Source organism: Petaurus breviceps, unplaced genomic scaffold (genome assembly GCF_028583685.1).
Source record: "Petaurus breviceps papuanus isolate PSGF00001 unplaced genomic scaffold, PetGlider_PUasm1.0 174, whole genome shotgun sequence".
NCBI classification, from domain to species: domain Eukaryota; kingdom Metazoa; phylum Chordata; class Mammalia; order Diprotodontia; family Petauridae; genus Petaurus; species Petaurus breviceps.
The window spans coordinates 33,566,147-33,585,105 of NW_027185761.1; the positions used below are offsets into that span (position 1 = coordinate 33,566,147).

Below are 18,959 nucleotides of genomic sequence, written 5' to 3' on the forward strand. Positions count from 1 at the left end.
GATAAAGAAATTAATATTTTGAGACATTAGTCCTTGAACTATTGCATGTAATAGTTGGGACTTGAATCCAGATCTTGTGACTCAATGATTCTTTCCAGACTAGGAGATCATTGCCAAGAAAGTATATCCCTCTCTTTCTGTTTCTCTGGCTCTTTCAGAATGGGTGTCTTGTTTCTTTCAATTCTGTAATGATACTCTAGACTGACTGAATCAATCACATGCATATAGATAGAAGCTGTGCAGTACACGGGAACAGATTCAGAAGATGTGGCTTTCAATTCTGTTTCTATTACTTAGAACTTGTTTGACGCCGCACAAGCAATTTGATCTTGTTCTTTTCACCTATAAATTGAGGACACTGGACTCAAGGACAAAGGGCCTCTCTTAGCCCTACATCTATTATCCTATGATTGCTGGATATCTGATTAAACTGAAGTACTGTCCCATATGACATAGGAGGTAAGCCTGGAAGAGACATTAAGGATCATTTAGTTCAAACTTCACATTTTAAAAAATGAAAACAAAACAAAACTAGGGCCAGAGAAGTGCTTACCCAAGGTCACACAGCAAGTAAATGCTGAAAGACAGGCTTTGAAGCCCAATTCAGTAGGCTCAGCCCATAATACGACTAAAAAAGAACCTTAATGTAAAACAGCAGGCTTCCGTTGAATTGGGGAGGAAACCTGCTTGATCATATGTCAATTTGATGAACTGCCAAGCAGTCAGGTACAAACTATATATCTACTATTGGTTTCAGTTCTGTGGTTACATACAGACATTAGGTAAATGCAGCAAATATTTGCCTTTGTTTGATGTTTCGTTTTCTGTCATCTGCCATATTCAGTCAGTGACCCAAATCTTATCAGTTCTGCTACTACAACCCACTCTGATCATGATCTCCTCTCCATTCCTGTAGTCAACACTCTGGGTCAAGTCTTCATCATTTGTACCCTGAATGATAAAAAAAGGCTCCTAATCCAGTCTCTGTCCACAGAAAGCTATCCTTTATGCTTGGTGCAGGGAATTGGGAGCTAATTAATAGCACCAAAGAGGGCTGAAGACTTATAAGGGAGGGCCTAGTTAGGGTGAGTTAGACAAGTTGAAAATGTGATGGACTCCAATAGATGTGGGGTTTTGATCTTCTCCAACATTCATAGGCAACTCAAGAACAGGACAAGGAGGAAGTGCATTTTAGCACTTACTTCCCCATAGTTGAGAATGTGAAATGAAGGAAGAAGCAAAGGGTAAGACCTAGACATTCTTTTTTTTTTTTAAAGCAATTGGGGTTATGTAACTTGCTCAATGTCAGTTATTTATGGGTGGGGGCTAAGTATCTGAGCCTGGATTCAATCCCCAAGTCATCCCAACTCTGGGACCGGTGCTCTTACTCACTGAGCCACCTGTCCACCCCTAAGCAATTGGGGTTAAGTAACTTGCTCAAGGTTGCACGGCCAGGTGTTTCTGGGTGGGTGCTAAGTGTCTGAGCCGGGATTCGATCTCCAGGTCATCCCGACTCTGGGGCCGGTGCTCTTGCTCACTGAGCCACCTGTCCACCCCTAAGCAATCGGGGTTAAGTAACTTGCTCAAGGTTGCACGGCCAGGTGTTTCTGGGTGGGTGCCAAGTGTCTGAGCCGGGATTCGATCTCCAGGTCATCCCGACTCTGGGGCCGGTGCTCTTGCTTGCTGTGCTACCTGGCCGCCCCAAGACCTAGACATTCTAAGGAACATCACTGAAATAGATGGGTACTGGATCCAGATTGGATAAAAAGACAAATGAATTCAGAATTGGAGTATTCGTAAATGACAAGATATTTGACATCATGGAGACCAAACATACAGACCTACGTAGTTGACCTTTTGCCTGGATATTTGGCACTATGTAAATCAAGTTCATGGAATACCATAATAATATTCCATGGTGATATCTATTTGTATTACTTGTACGTTAGATATTGGAGACATTCTGGAAAGGAATGAACTTTTATTAAATACGTACTATGTGCCAGGAACTATGCTAAGCATTTTACAAATGTCATCCCAATAGATGCTCACGACTGTGGAAAGTAGGCATTTTAATGGTTACCATTTTATAGTTGAGGAAACTGAGTTAGGCAGAGGTTGTGACTTGCCCAGGGTCACACAGCTAGTAATTATCTGAGGCTGCATTTGAACTCAGGTCTTCTTGACTCCAGGTCCAGTACTCTAACCAATGTTCCACTGAGGTGTCTCTGTAATTATAGTATTTTATGTTACAATTGAGGAGTAAATCTCCAAATACAATGCATGTGTCTTCCTATTAACTGAAGAAATAAATCAATCCATATTTCTTCTTTGCTTACTGAGTGCTAGGCTCTGTTCTGAGAGCTAGCTAGGTATCTAGGGAGTTGGAGATAGAGTTAAACTTGTGATTTATATCGAGAACAATAAAAATCAGCATCTATTCTGGTACATTGGAGAGTTCCTGGACATATTAAATGACTTACACCCAGGTAGGATGTTTCAGAAGTGGGGCTTGAACCTAGGTTCTTCCTGGTTCTTAGGCTGACCCTCTATCTACTAGGCCTTATTCTCTCTCAAAATATATGCTCTCTCAATCCCAAGGAGCTCACATCTAATGAGATAAAAATAGTTTTCACTTGCCAGAGCTTTCCCATTGGAAAATTTTTTTTTTTCAATCAGCTAAGCAGGCCTCCACCCTGGCTCTCACTTCAAACAATAGCAGACCAATTCAGTATGACAATTTTGAAAACTCATAGAAGAAACTGCAACATAATGTGAACTGTGATTAGAGTTTGGGACTTAGAAATGGTATCCCATCAGGAAAGCAGCTGGGAGAGTAATGAGAATGACTTTACTGGTCTGTCACCACTGGTCATTCTATACAAAATGGTCTATAGAAAGCATTTTTCTTTTTGGTCTGCTTGATTGTTTTATATACAAGAACTATTTTTATATGTGAATAGTAAAAAGAATTATTTGGGGGAAAAAGTGTTTTTTGTGCAATTCTTTGCACTCTCTAGTACAAAATTTTGCCGGGCCTTCTATGACAATATAGTCTCTGTTCATTTCAACATGTCCTGCATTCAGTTCCTTATTTGACTGAGATTTTTAAAAAAAAAATCTCTTGAAAAACTGTCTACTTTCTTTGTACTTTGTATGGTACTTCATGGGTACTAGCACTTCAGAAACAATGCAGACATGATGGCACAGGTGGAGATGCCCTCCAGCCATGACATGCTAGCAGAATGCATGGGCAGATTCATCAGTCCCCTGGGGAACCCACACACAGTTGGGGTCAAGGCTTCATTGGACTCCTTTCTTTATGAAGTTCTAGATACACAGATAGAAATGTTCTTAGCAGGGAGGAGTTGCTGCCAGCTGGAACCACTCATTTTATAAACTATTTCAATTTGACTCCATGGGAGAAAAAAAAAAACTGGCTGATCTGAGTTTTGTGTTTCGAGGTTCAATTGAGTGCCAATGTCACAGTGGAAAGTGGGTCTACCATCGAGCTTAACTTCTAGCTAAGGACTCGAAGTCACCCTTCCTGGAGGGCCCATGTAGAGACAGGGCGAATGATGTCACATGTCCTCAGGAACATTATCACTTTCTGGCATGCTGGTGAGTCAGAACTGCTTCATCTTTTCTGGGCTTGGGTCAGCTCATTTAAAATCAAGGGAATGGGGACAATGGGAAGGGGAAGCTCAATGGAGAGAAAAGTACAATGTGGAGGGGTCAGATGGGGTATCTGTGGAGGAAATGCTATTGAAGAACCCCGCCGAGTAGATAACCTTGGTATCTGTCCTAGCTGTGCCTTCCCTCCCTTCTCAAAGTCTACCAGAAGACTGAAATTCTGTAGGAAGAAAGACACTGCTGCAGTAGGAACTTTTCCTTCCATTCATTTCCCATGATCTTTGCCTTCCCTAGAAGGATTTAAGATTTTTTTTTAAAGCTCATGCAGACACCAAGACAATTTTACAAAAACCTATAGGAGAAAATCAGCAGTGGAGTAATGAGAGAAATGCCCCAGGTTTCCCTGTTCACGTTTCTGGGTGAATTTCATCAAAAGTTTTCTTGCTTGACTTTCTTCCTGGTGGGCTTTAAAAGAATAATAGCCTTTACATTATATTCTTCCTATTAAGCAACAAGGCAAAGTCCCAATATTGAATAATGTTAAGTTATCACAGTAATGTTAATTAAAGAACACTATTGGGGGGAGGGGAAAGAGTGTGTTAACTTGAAATAGGACATTTTCCCCCTGCCCCCACTATGGATTTTATTTTCTTTTACACTTATAGTATGAAAAGAAGAAGGTGATTCCACAGGTCTGGAAATGGGCCTGCTCCATGGGTGATATAAAAACATGGAAAGCATCTGTGTTTTGCCAGTGTTGGGAACCAAGGCAAGATTCAACAAGTCAGTCTTAAAAGACTTATTTAGGGAGTGATCTGAAGTGATTAGAAAAAAAATTAATTGACGTTATAATAACATAGAATCACAGGTCAAGAGCAGGAAGGGACATTAAAAACCACCTCTCATTTTACAGGTTAGGAAACTAAGGCTCAGGGTGTTAAATGCCTGGGTTACATAGCCTCATCAGGAAGATGTTTTCTGTGTGGATACGGCTGTTAAGTCAAAGGACTAGGGATGCAATGAGGAAGCTTTTGGAAAATACAGGAGCCAGGGATACATCTTGGTATTTCATTAAGAATGAGCAACGTTTGTTACATTTATTTACTTTCTCCAGGGAAATAATCAATCGATTCATTTGACAAACACTGGTGAAAGAAATAAAAGCATCAAAATGAAATGCCCTCAAGGAGTTTACATTCTTTTGGAGGTAAATGGCATATATACATGTAGTAACAACCATACAAAGTAATTTTTGGAAATGGAGCTATGATAAGTATGGGGACAAGAAAGGTCTTATGTAGGAGGTAAAGGGAGTGAGGCAAAGGTGAAAACATTCGAGGTATGAGGGACACCATGAAAAAAGGCAGAGATGGGAGATGATATGTTACATACAAGGAAGAAGAAATAGGCCAGTTTAGCTGGGACATAGAGTATATGACAGGGAGTAATACCTCATAAACCTGGAGAAGCAACCCTTCGTAGTGTGAAGGGCTTTCAATGCCAGGAGAGTTTGTATTTTATCCCCAAACCATAGGGGGCCTTTTTGAACAAGGGCCTGACATGATTGGAGAAAACATCAGACAAGCATCATCTCAGAGATTCAGTCTCAGAAGGGCTTTTACATTACAGATCTGCCTCTTCCAGAAAGTTGCCCCCAACCCAGAGGGAACAGCACACTGATATACATGGTTAGCAGACATTTAGAAATAATACAGCAGTCTTCTGGCCACTTTCCTATGGGTGGGTCACTGAATGATAAACACAGAAACATAGCTGGATCAGGGGAATAACTAACCCTCTGTAATTTACTCCTGCTTTTTGCACACATAGTAGGTAAACAGGAGTCTCAATGACTTTCCATAAGCAAGTACATATTAGTATGACCACAGCTGGAATAGTGGATAGAACATGGGACTTGGAATTGGGAAGATCTGGGTTCAAATCTCACTCCTAACACTTATCAGGAGACCCTAAACTAGTCATTTAGTTTCACTGTGCCTCAGTTTCCCCATTTTTAAAATGAAGGGGTTAAACACGATGTTCTCTAAGGTGCCTTCCAGTTATAAATCCTTGATCTTATGAACTACTGGCTGGAGTAGCTCCTCTTTGAGTCAATAAGCATTTTTGGACAGCTTACTTTATGCTAGGAGCAGTATGGTTTGGTGGTTTGTGAGCCAGGACATCTTGAGTTCAAATCCTACTTCTGACACAAACTGGCTGTGTAACCCTAAGAAAGTCACCTAATCTCTCAGTATTCTAGGCTAAATATCCATAAGACTTCCATTGCAGAGAAGGTGCCAACCTGCATTAGTCTACTGAGCATCTTCATCCAGGATCTCTCTATACCAATGAAACCACAGTCTCTATCACTGCATGCTACTATGTTAAGTGCTAGGTATGTAAAAGAAAAAAAAGGCACAAATAGTTCTTATCCTGAAGGAGCTTACATTTAAATAAAGAAACAACATATATATATATATATATATATATATATCAAGTATATACTGGCTACAGGTGAATGGAGGGAAAAATGAGGGATGGGGAAGAAGACTGGGAAAGATCTCTTGCAGGAGGTAGTAATTGTAGTTAGTCTTTTTTTTTTTGGAGGGGGGAAGGCAAGGCAATTGGGGTTAAGTGACTTGCCCAAGGTCACACCACTAGTGTGTCAAGTGTCTGAGATCGAATTTGAACTCAGGTTCTCTTGACTCCAGGGTTGGTGCTCTATTCACTGCACCACCTAGCTGTCCCTGAACTGAGTCTTGAAAGAAACAAAGGATCCCAAATGGTGGAGGGGGGTGAAGAAAGCATTTTAGACAGGGGGGACAGTCATTTCAAAGGTACAGAGATGGCATATTGACCAAAGTTTGTGCTATTGACTAGACTAGAACTCATGAAGAGGAGCAGCTCTTTTTACAGTCTACCCTCCTTGATGCTTTGATGGATCTGAGTCATTTCCTCAACATGTGGATCTGTTCCCAGCCTATTCACTCCTTTGCATCCCCTTGTGACTTTTATCCCTATTATCCTATAAGTCCTCCAGAAGGGCACCATCCAACATAGCACAGACCTCCCTTTTTATCTCTTACTTAACTTGGGTAGCTGTGGTCCTCTCAGGTTAAACCTGACTTTTGCTACATGACCAGGCCACCTCTTTTTCCAGTTATCCATCTCTGTGATAAGATATGTTACAAAGCTTCACCAGCACATTTTTTAAATTGGAAATTTGCTGCAACCTACTCATATCCACTATATATCTCACAACTTTGATTCTTCAGATTGGCATTCCCTGACTCCTAGATATAATAGAATCATCAAAAGAATGTATGCTTTAAAAATGGGATTTTATTTCAGAGAAGCTTGTAGTCATTAAAAGTACTGTATAGTTTCTCAAAGACAATTTAATTTTCTCTTCTACTTAGAAGCAGGATGGTGCCATATCTGGAGTTAGAGCACTTGGATTTTAATCTCACTTCTGGTTCTCTTTGTGTCTGTGTCTTAATCTATGAAATGAGGCCATTGGACTATATGACTTTTAAAGTCCTTTCCCGCACTAAATCTATGATGATGATCCTCTTCAATTCTGGAATTAGCTTACTGTCTATCTATAATATTTGTCCAAGATCCTCATTTTCTCCCCCCCCCCCCCCCTTCACTCCCCCTCCCCTCCCCTCTCTCTTCTCTTTTTGTCTCCATCTGGCTGTCTCTCTATTTCTCTCTGCCTCTGTCTCTCTGTTTGTCTCTGTGTCTCTGTCTGTCTGTGTGTTTCTCCCATCTCCAGGTTGTTCATTCGATTGTGTATCATAGTCTGGGCAACCACTTTATCATCCACTTTATATTTCCTACATGAATAGTTTAAGTGATTATGTAGCTCATTTAGGAGTCTCTCTTTAGTATTAGTATGTAATACTTTATAAAATCAGTACAATGCCATTTGCAAACAGGAGCAAGTTCAACAAAACTGACTTTGGCAACCCAGGAATTAAGAAAGAATAAATTTTTAGCCTAGCCTCCAAAGTCAATTAATTGTGTAGCAATAGACAAATCATACACAGCCCTCTATCTCCCATTTCCTTGCCTTTGCTGGCTGCCCCCCATGCTTGGAATGTTCTCTGTCCTTACCTCCAACCCTTAGATATCTTGCATCCTTTAAGACTAAATTCAGTTGCTGCTCTTATCAATGGGCCTTTCTTGCTGCTCATTAATTGACAGAACCTTTCATCTAAGGTTATCTTACACCTTCTCTGTATGTCTCTGACATGTCAGGGTAGCGATATTGTCTCCCTCATTGGAATGTCAGCTCCTTTCAGGGATTATTTTTGTTGAAATTTGTTATTGCCAGAGTCTAACACAGTATCTGGCACACAGAGAATAGTTAAGAAACGTTTACTTATTGTTCAGTGATTGACTGACTCAACCTTTCGTTTCCCCCAAGCAACTATCCATGGCCATAACTTACCCATGTGTTGCCAATCTACATTAACAGAAGGAGTTTCTCTCTAGTAGAAACTTTCTATACTGCTGAAATAATGGACATACATATTCACATAACCATGTATGCACCCAGGTACAGATTGTCCCAAAAGTCTTGGTGTATCTTTAATAGCTTTAAAGATGCACTAAGACTTTTGGGACACCTCATGTAAGAATGTGAATATCCATATATGTACCCATTGTATGTAACCATGTCTATATGTATGTATACATATAATACACACACACAAATACACATAGATTTGTATACGCATTATTTTTGTGTGTATAACATATGCATGTATTCATCATGTATATTTCACCAGGTATATATTTTCATCATGTGTATGTGTATACAATATACAATATAGGTGATAAATATAAGATGTATATATGTATGTCCATCTGAATGTATATTATGTCCATCTGAATATGTATTATATAAATATGCATGTATAATATTTTTATACATTATGAGTGACCAATAAATATTTTATCGAGTAATGAGAGAAACTGGTAACCTTTACTTTTAAACTCAACAAACCTGATAAGTGGTTTGGGATTCCCCTTAACTTCACAATTCAATTTCACTTTCTTCTCCTCTGAATCCAATGGGAACATCACATGGCTTGGTTCGTGGATAAAAATCGGTCCGTGCAGTGTATTGTCATCTGAAATTAGAAGAGAAAATACCAAAGAGTGAAGCTCCAATTTGAATTTAAATGAAACTGGGAAATAAGCATCAAAATCACACAGGCTGTCTTAGCCACTTGATAAGAAACTGTCTGTTGAGGAATCATCCAGATGAGACTCGGAGATAATCATGGGAAGGGAGAGTGGAAGTTAAATAAGCATTTATAGAGTGCCTACTATGTGCCAGGCACTGGGCCAAGCATTTTACAAATATTATCTCAATTGATCCTCAAAACAATCCTGAGAGGTAGCTTTGGTTATTATTCTCATTTTATAGTTGAGGAAAATGAGAGCTGTGGATAGCTATTTATTCCTGAAAATGTATTTCACCTTTGGCCATTAAGTATAGCATTATTCATTTCTTTCATCTCTCCTCTTCTTTGTTAAAGAAACACTAAAGAGGAAAGGGACCCTGTGCCCATAGCTCAACTTCAAATTATTCTCCAGTAAGTTTTTTTTCCATTATTCACAGAAGAAGGAATTTTTTTCTAATTCTGTCTCTATCTTTAAAAGAGTTATATAGCTTCTTTATTCACAGATATTCCTTGACTTGACTTTCATACACATTTGCTTGTCATTCCAAGCAATTCTTTCTCTCAAACACCTTCTAACTCTCCCTTCTTACTTCACTTGGGTAGCTGGTTTGAACGCCCAAGATTGTGGTCCAAGGCACATATGTATCCTGTTGTGGCCAACATGTAGTTAAATGGGAGGGTATAAGTTAATATTTATACTTCCTTTCAATGTAGTTATTTCACATTTGAATGATGTAGAAAAATATTTTCAGAATATTTTATAATAGCTCTTCAATGATTTAATCCATTCAGAATAAACTGCAATCTTCATTAAAATCATACCCAGATGCCTTATTGTATTAAGGGTTCTTTAAGGATAGGTATGCTCAGAAAGTGAACATTTAGGAAACTGTTGCATTCAGAGAAAAAAAATCCCAATCTGAAGTCAGTGGACCTAATTACAGGACTGAACTGGATTGTCCCTTAGGTCTCTTTCAGCTCTGGACCTAAACTCCTTATCAAATTGAAAAGGTTTTGAGGATGTGCTTAGGGATGGACATCATATCTTTCATCCAGAGACCAGTTTAGCAAGGTCAAGGTCAGAAAGACCTATTTCCAAAAGGTAGTCTACAAGATACTAAATACTTTTGAAATATTTGGAAAATATCTACAATGATACATAGGGGCTGAAATTTGCATCAAGGGAGAGATTACCCATTAATAGAGTGACAGTTCTTTGGAAGTATTGAGTTATAAATACCTGAGATTCTCTAAAGTGTTGATTTTCTGTTGGTTAACCAAGCTTATTGCCTATAAATTATTCTTGCCACAAAAAGCTGTATGATTCAATTCTTTTGTAAGGAAATCCACAATCCCTCATGCATGAGTTTTCTGGGCTCACAAATTCCAAACAGAGAAGAGGTTTTGGAAAGGTCACATCTCTAGGTGCAGGAGGCAGATATCGTTGCTTTTAATTTGTTAAATCAAAGAGACTTAATCTTTCTTTTGGCTGAAGATGAGTTCCTTTCCATTCTCTTAAAGACTCGAAAAGCCTGCGAGTGCTTGTGGGATGATATGCCAACAACAAAATCTCATTTGGTACAATAAAAAGGGCAGCTAGGTGACATAGTCAATAGAGTCCCAGACCGATAGTCAGGAAGACCTGAGTTCAAATATGACCTCAGACACTAACTAGTTGTGTGACCTGCAAAGAAAACCCCAAATGGAGTCACAAAGAGTCAGATACAACTGAAATGACTGAACAATAAAACATGCAATAAAATGTTCATAGATGTGTCAAGGACTGATCTTAACCAAATTCACCATGGTTAGCTAATGTTAAATCTGCAGTTGATATTTTATTTTCTGTTTTCAAAGTATAAATACACATATATACATGAATATACATATATGTAGATATATTCACACAAAATATGTATACAAATATACATGTTTCAATGTGATAGAACTAAGGCTAGAACTAAGGCACTAATGTTCCATGTGACACACTTTGAAATTCTCTTTTCCGGTCATACATGTCTTGTTTGTACTTATAAACTAGAAACCTATGTACATAACATGCCCGAGTTGACTAAGTCTGGGAACTGCCAACATGATGAGAATGTTGGCGTTAAGAGAATAAGAGCTCAGATTCAGAAAAGAATTATAAGTTGAATGGAATTTGCACAGATTATAGAACCCACCATTTCTGTTCTGGAAGTTATGTCAGCAATCACCTGCTTAAACCATTCCTGAAGAAAAGAATTCCTACGATAACACAACCTCCAGCAGTCATTCAGCCTCTGCTCAGAGACCTCTAGTGTGGGGAAACCCATTCCTTCCCAAGGTAGCCCCAATCCCTGGGATTTGTATTTTTTTCTGATATTAATCCTAAATCTTATATAAATCTTTATAACATCCACTCAATGATTTTAGTTCTGTCTATTGAGGTCAAAGATAAGTCTAACTCCCCCTTCTTCATGACAGCTCTTAAACACCTGTAAACAGCTGTCGTCTTCATCACCCCCAATCCCCAAATCTTCTCTTTGCCAAATAGGACATCCCCTGTTCCTTCAATTGGGACATGAACTATCCATGATCATTTCTGTTTGACCACGAACATGGGGTAGAGAGAGAAGGTTGCAGTTGTCAGTATGACCATAAGCATGATATGGGAACTGGAGGCTATTCAAGAGGACAATGAGTTAAAAAGTTGAAGGAGCCACCTCTCTAGGGAATGTTTGTCCCCATCAGTGGAGCCCTGCCAGCAAAGGCTAGAGGATTGCTTCTTGGGGTGTCCTATTCAGGTAAAAGTTGAACTCATTGGGGGCGGCTTGGTGGCGCAGGAAGTAAAGCGCTGGCCCTGGAGTCAGGAGGACCTAAGTTTGGTTCTGGCCTCAGACACTTAACACCCACACACAAAAAAACTAGCTGTGTGACCTTGGCAAGTTAGCAAAAAAAAAAAAAGTTGAACTCATTGACATTTGGGATCCCTTACAACTTCCTAGTAAGAGTTTTTTTGTGATTTTGTGAAGTCTAGAGATGGGACTAACCCAGGGTATTCTATGTTGGACAAACTTTCAATGAGGGCAATGAGGGGTAATTTGTTTACATGCACATGCACTTAGACATTGGTATACACATATAATACATACATAACACACATACAGAAATACACATATACCTAAGTGATGCAGTGGAAACAGCACTAGGCCTAGAGTCCAAAAGATCTGAGCTCAAATAGGGTTTCATATGCTAGCTGTGTGACCCTGGGCAAGTCATTTAACCCTGTTGGCCCAAGTCTCCTCATCTGTAAAATGAGATGGAGAAGGATAAGGCAAACCACTCCAGTGTCTTTACTAAGAAAACCCCAAATGGGGTCACAATGGAGTCAGAAACGACTGAAGCAACAACACAATGTACATATGCATACATGATAGACATATGTACACACGTATAGAGGACACACACGCCACATGTGTACATATGTATATACGACACACCCGCACATATGGATACATTACACATGCAATGCATGCATGACACACACATGCACAAAGCCTGTATGACACACATGTGTATATGACACATATACATCAACACACAACACATGTATGCAACATATGCACATACTGTGCGTGTGTGCATGTGTATACATGACACAAGCAAAATATGTGGGGCTGTGGTTTGCAGACACTTTACCAATAGCATTAGTTAGTTTGCCTGATTAAACAGTCAGGTTCCGAGTAGAACCTTGAATGCCGACAACCTTAAGCCTGAAAGTTAATTCTAAAATAACATTGAGGATCCTGCAAAATCAAAAGCAGCATAAAGTAGAAAGTGTGTAACCAGCAGAAAGCACAGAGATATGGTTGTGTGGAATATTTGGGACTCCTTAGAGTTACTGCATTCTGTACAGGTGAAGGCATTTGGGAAAGTATTCAGATGGTTATGTGAAGGCGTAACCCTGAGGTCTTAAGACCACACCCAAAATGGGCTCTTCCATTGATGGAAAGGGAACTGTAAATAGATAGCAAAAGAAGGCCTTTAAGGACATGCAAAATAAAGTTCTCTTGACAAGCTAACTCTCTTGGGCATGATCTCGATGTCAGACTTATTTGTCATCCCACACCCTCCCATTCCCCCAACATTGCATTTAGTTCAAAAGTAGAATTCCTATAGGATTGGCCACAACTCATGCTGTCACTGCAGGCCCCTGAGAAGAACACACAGCAGCACCCATTGGGTCACAGGCCGGCTGAGAGCCTTTTCCTCTACCTTCCATGTGTGTGTGTGTGTGTGTGTGTGCGCGCGCGCGTGCACTCATGTGCATGCATGTGGTAAAACTGTTAGGTCAGCAGCATCCCTATGGATAAAGAAAACTCATGGAATACATTTGCAATCTCCTACAGGGAACCAGATGTAAATGAAATATTCTTTTTGTGATTTGGCTGAGTGTGAGAAATATCCCTCTTAAATGAAATTGCCAGCTTTAACAATGATGGCTAGGTAGATGTCATTATCACAGCAAATACAATTTAGCATTATCAGTATTTATAAAAGAAATAGCAAGGATCATACAAAGGTATTATATTAATATTATGTGTAAAACTAGCAAAAACATACCACATTTTGCCTAATGATCTATTTGGCTGGGTTATAGAATGAAGCAACAGGCAAAGCACAGAAGGAGACATACTTGCTTAGAGAAAAAGTTTCTTTCATTTGTCCTTGCCTTCCCCTTTCTTCCTGTTAACCCAAGAAAAACAAGCATTTTAAACAGCAAGGAGCTGAATTGTCTAGTGACACCTAGCATATCTTAGGATGAACTGAAAGGGAATCCAAAGAGGAAATGTGTTTTTCTCATCCCAGTGCTTTGTTCTCCAGTTCAGGAAATCATAAAGCTGTTGCCATCATGCATTATGTCACATATAATGAGGTCCAAATCATAGGTAATGCAAGATCCTGGAAATACAAAAATAGGCTCATGGAGATGAAAATAGTCTCCACTTAGGAAATAATTTTTCAATGATGATGGGTTTTAAAAACAGAAAAACAATGGCTTGATAGTGATCACATAGATACACACATGCTAGAAAGAGAGAAAAAAAGGAAGGGATAAAGGAAGGGAGGGAGGGAGGGAGGAAGGAAGGAAAGAAGGAAGGAAGGAAGGAAGGAAGGAAGGAGGGAGGGAAAGAGGGAGGGAAGGAAAGAAAGAAGGAAGGAAGGAAGGAAGGAAGGAAGGAAGGAAGGAAGGAAGGAAGGAAGGAAGGAAGGAAGGAAGGAAGGAAGAAATAAAGAAGAGAGGGAGGGATGGAAGAAGAGAAAAAAGAAAGAAGGGAGGAAGACATAAAAAGAAGGAAGAGAAAGGAAGGAAGACAAAATAAGAAAGGAAAAGGGAAGAATAAGAAGAGAGAGAAAGAAAAGAAGAGGAAAGAATAAAAGGAGAGAGAAAAGAAAGAGAAAGGAAGGGATGGAGTAATGGAGGGAAGGAAAGAATAAAAGAGAAAGAAAGAAGAAAAAGGAAAGAGAAAGAAGCAGTTCTAAAGAATAAAGAGAGCATTTTCTTTAGTCGAGTGAATGAATCTTTTGAAAATATAACTTTAGGTGACTGGTTTCACCTTCATTTGGCTTGATTCTTCACTTCCAGCAGCCTCTAAAAGGGGTTTTGGATTTGTAATTTACTTGAATAAAATCAACAGGCCTTCACAGTCTGGATTTAATTTTACATCTCCCAAATGAATCAAAGAGTCTTAGATGTGGGACAAACTCCAGCAGCCACCCAGTCCAAAACATACATGATAAAGTATCCCAGTTGTGGTGCCAGAGAGATGGTGAGCCAGCCTCTATCTGACAATCTCCAGCCAAGGCAAAGCTCTCACTTTGGTGGCTGCCCATTACACCTTCCAAAGACTTTTCCTGACATCAAGCCTAAGTTTGCCTCTTTTCAACTTTTCCTCAATTCTTGTGGTTCTTCCTTGTGAGCCCAAATGGAGGCTGTCTAATATTTCTTCCATATGGCAGCCCTTCAAATATCTAAAGATTGCCATCATGTTCCCAAGTCCTCTCTTCTCTAGACTGAACAATAAAGTTCTTCCAACCTATCCTCATATGGCATAGACTCAAAGCACTTTACCAACCTGGATGTCCTTGTATTCATGCTCACCAAATTATTAATGGCTTCCCAACTTGTGATGACTATAAGTGAACAAAGTAATCCAGATATGGGCTGAGCTAAGCAGAGTACAATGGAGTTTTCATTCACTCATGGCAATAGTGATTGCCAATGCCAAAAGACAAGGATGCATAACTAAAAGACTTAATTATTCATTATAATCACATGAAGAAAAGTGAACGAGAATGGACAAAGAATACTGATGAGGACTTAGGGGAGGAATTGAATGAACGTCGATTATTATTATTATTGTTTCATAAAATCTGTGACTCTATTGGTGTAAGGAATTCAGGGGGAAGGTGGGGAGATTTCCTCTTCCTGTATATGTATGCATCTTCTTCATAGTTACAGTCTTAGAAAATTTCCTGGGGCACTAAGAGCTTCAGTGGTATACTCTGGGTCACATGGCTCATATGTGTCAGACCCCAGGACAACTCTATATTCACACATGATGAGTAAGTATAGTTGCATCAAAAGTGTTCAAATTTCTAGCAAAATCATTTAATTAAGAGAAAGGCTGCCAATAGGTTTTTGAGTCTTCTACTTCAATTCTATTTCTCAACTTGAATAGTTTTAGATCAATCTGTCAACCTCATCATGATTTGTTTCTTCTCTTTCTAGGCGCTGAACTGCCTAATCTCCCTAACCTTTCCCCCTTCCATATCTTTGTCCTGCATCAGCATCTTATAATTCTCTCCTTGTTCTATTCTCTTTGGAAGTAAGGGACAAGTTCTCTTGTTTATACCTCTTGCCTGTCCCTCCCTTGATCCTGACTAGTATAAGTTTCCCTGGACAATCTCTTCAATGCCTGGTTAGCTATTTAAATCTCAGGCTCTTTAGGACACAGTGCATAATTATGCACACTGCATAATTCTGCCATGCCCCACACCCAACTAATGCCATTTTGCCATAATAGTATAGGAAGCTTCCAGATAAGGGAAATGAAATGAAAACTAGCATCTTCTATACAGTGTATAGTCTCAGAAAGTTGCCCATTGATTGATGGGCTACTACTAAGGAAAGAACTGGATTTGAGGGCAATCTTGTACCTTTATTATTGGCATTAATGCATGATTTTTATTGAGCCTACTACAGATGGCAAAATCCAGATAACACACATCTGTTGGGTTGATGATGCTTTTAACTCAAACACATTTTTATAAACTCCCAAGTACTAATATTTTTAATGAACATCAGAGAACCTTGATTAAAAGCAAACACTTAATCTGCCTTGACAATAGAAGTCTAATGGAATCCCAAAACATGAATTTGCTAATCCAACTTGCCTATCTCTGAACATTTGCTTCCTTTAGTCTAAGGATACACATTTGAACATTACTGCCATACTTTATTCTGGGTTTATTTCTTTACTTTCTTAAACATGCCAAAGAGATCATCATTTTTGTTTGGTAAATCCTCAATTAAGTATGGGTGCAAATGTTTGAGGCACATCAATTACATATTAGTAATACCTCAAGATTAACACTTCTCTGAGTACACTATCAAAGAGATTTTATTATTTATATAATACTAGGTGGCTCAGTGGATAGAGTGTTGGGTATAGAGTCAGGAAGACTCATCTTTCAGAGTTTAAAAATCCAGCCTCAGACACTTACTAGTTGAGTGACCCTGGGCAAGTTATTTAGTTTGCCTCAGTTTCCTCATCTGTAAAATGAGCTGGAGAAGGAAATTGCAAACCACTCTAGTATCTTAGCTAAGAAAATGCCAAATGAGGTTATGAAGAGTCAAATATGACTGAACAACAATGTTAAAACATGAAGTAACATGCTGAGCAGTGACAAACTGGTATGTCTTATTGAGCAACAGTCATCTATTTCAGAGTAACTGTCTGTACCGCCCTTTAACCTTGATCTTATGCTTTAGGTTAATAAGGTATAATTATAACATCTTGGAGAGTTCATTCCAGATTCCTTAAAAACAATGGAAAGTAAATACAGGATCATAATAAAAAAAATACAACATTTGTTGAAAACAAATTTTATTGAACTATGACTATTGCACCAGGGATCTGAGATAAAACCATGGCTACTGCAAGCCGTTTTGTGAAGTAGCCTGTTACAATTAAATGGGTCACCCCTCAACTGTCATCTTTGAAGAAAGTCAATATGGAAACCTGAAAATGGATTTCCAGGAGAAAAGTGACCTACTTAAGCAGACTGAACCAAATAACTTAGTATTTGCTCTATTCCTTTACAATCTTTTCAGCATCAACGTCAACTTCAGTCACTTTATGCAGCTCAGAGTCACTATTATTATGTGAATAATTAATTCATCAATAAGCAATAAAAACATTGGCCAAGATAATCTAACAGCTGCTTTCTGGAATATCCATTCCCCTTTCATGTGACGTATCCATATGGACAGACAATTCATTTGGACAACTTTTGAGTAGTTTGAAATTCTTAGTCATTTTTGGTTCTGTTTTGAATGCATCCCTCCCCATTTTCTTCCCCTGAGTAAATGGTCTATTTGTAACTTTTAGATGAATTGGCTCAATGATACCTTCTATTCAGGGCCTTCTTTTTATTTGCTTCAAGATGGAAGTAAAGTCTATATGTAACCCCCCAGGAAATTGGCTGACTGACTTTAACCGATTTGCTATGTCTCAAAGTGGGCACTGCTCAGTTTCCAAGATGGGAGCTAAACTCAAAGGCTTTCAGGAATGGAGTTACACTGTCTGGAGTTTGTTGGCATTAATGGGGACCTATCCTCAACAGGATAAAAAAGAAAAGGTGTTGCATAGGGTAAACAAGGAAAGCATTCATCAGCCTTCAGAAACCAATGATTTTATCATTGCAAAACCACTTTAGATGAAAGCTCATCCTAGGAATCAGTGCTCCAAATAATGTAAGCTTAAAAGAAATGACATCAACAGAAATTCAATGGAATAAAAATACAAATACTGCAGCATCACAGAACCCTTTGTAAATTTAGAGGTCAATGCCCTTTTCAATGCCCTGAATTTTCTTCAGTACCTCTTTTGTCCTTTTCCTGCTAATGCCCCTTATGAGGTAGATATTATTATTCCCTTTTAACAAGTATTGAAACTGAGCCCAATGTGAAAAAATTAAAAAGAAAAAAACTTTAATGACACTACAGTATACACAGGCTGGTGGAACAGATATTCCCCATTTGAGAGGGTACTTGATTACCTCTCTTCTGCCTAAGTCTAGGGTGACCTCTGAGTGCATAGTTATACTACTCATGCATGTTTATCGTTGAAAACGACCCTGTTTGAATGAAGTGGTACATGATCCAGATAGACCAGAAATGCCTTCCTGTCTGCCTGCCTGCTTGCCTGTCTGCCTGCCTGTGTCTGTCTATCTATCTATTCGTCTGTCTGTCTATCCATCTGTCTGTCTATCCATCCGTCTATCTGTCTATCCATCCATCTGTCTGTCTATTTACCTACCTATCATCTTCTCACTACTCTTCTGTGAATTATTTAGAATGGTGGGATCCATACCATTTATATTCTTTATGACCTCGTACACTTGAATCATTTAATCTCTCTGAGCCTTACTTTCATAAGATGATAGGATTGCAAGCTGGGTTGGGCCATAGAGGCCAACTAGTACAACACCTTCATTTTACAGTTGAGAAAAATGAGGCCCAGAGATGGTAAATGATTTGCCTAGAGTTATTTACTCAGGCAGAGAGTGACAGACAGTATCCTCAGCTGCCAAATGCAATGGTTGGATTAGATGCCCTCAAAGGATCCCTATAGTTTTGTACTAAGAGCCTAGAATATTCCAGGATTGGTCACATTCCTAACTGTGGGATACATGCAAAATTCATTTCTTATCTACTTCTGTGAGCTCCCAAGTACCTCAGCATTTCCCTTTTTGCAATAGAACAAGATTGAAGGAAAGTTTTTAGTTTGCTCCTCCCCAGCCCTCCCCACCTACACACACACACACACACACACACACACACACACACACACACACACA

General features: G+C 39.1%; 1 protein-coding gene across 3 annotated transcripts in view; it reads right to left on the minus strand.

The window, feature by feature from the left end:
- CNTN4 (contactin 4) overlaps positions 1-18,959 on the minus strand; it is a 598,977-nt gene that overhangs the window by 356,699 nt on the left and 223,319 nt on the right. For all 3 annotated transcript variants that reach the window (XM_069084072.1, XM_069084073.1, XM_069084070.1), the window contains exon 3: positions 8,648-8,774. In XM_069084072.1, the coding sequence (XP_068940173.1) occupies positions 8,648-8,774 (127 nt within the window). The remainder of the gene's footprint in view (positions 1-8,647; positions 8,775-18,959) is intronic.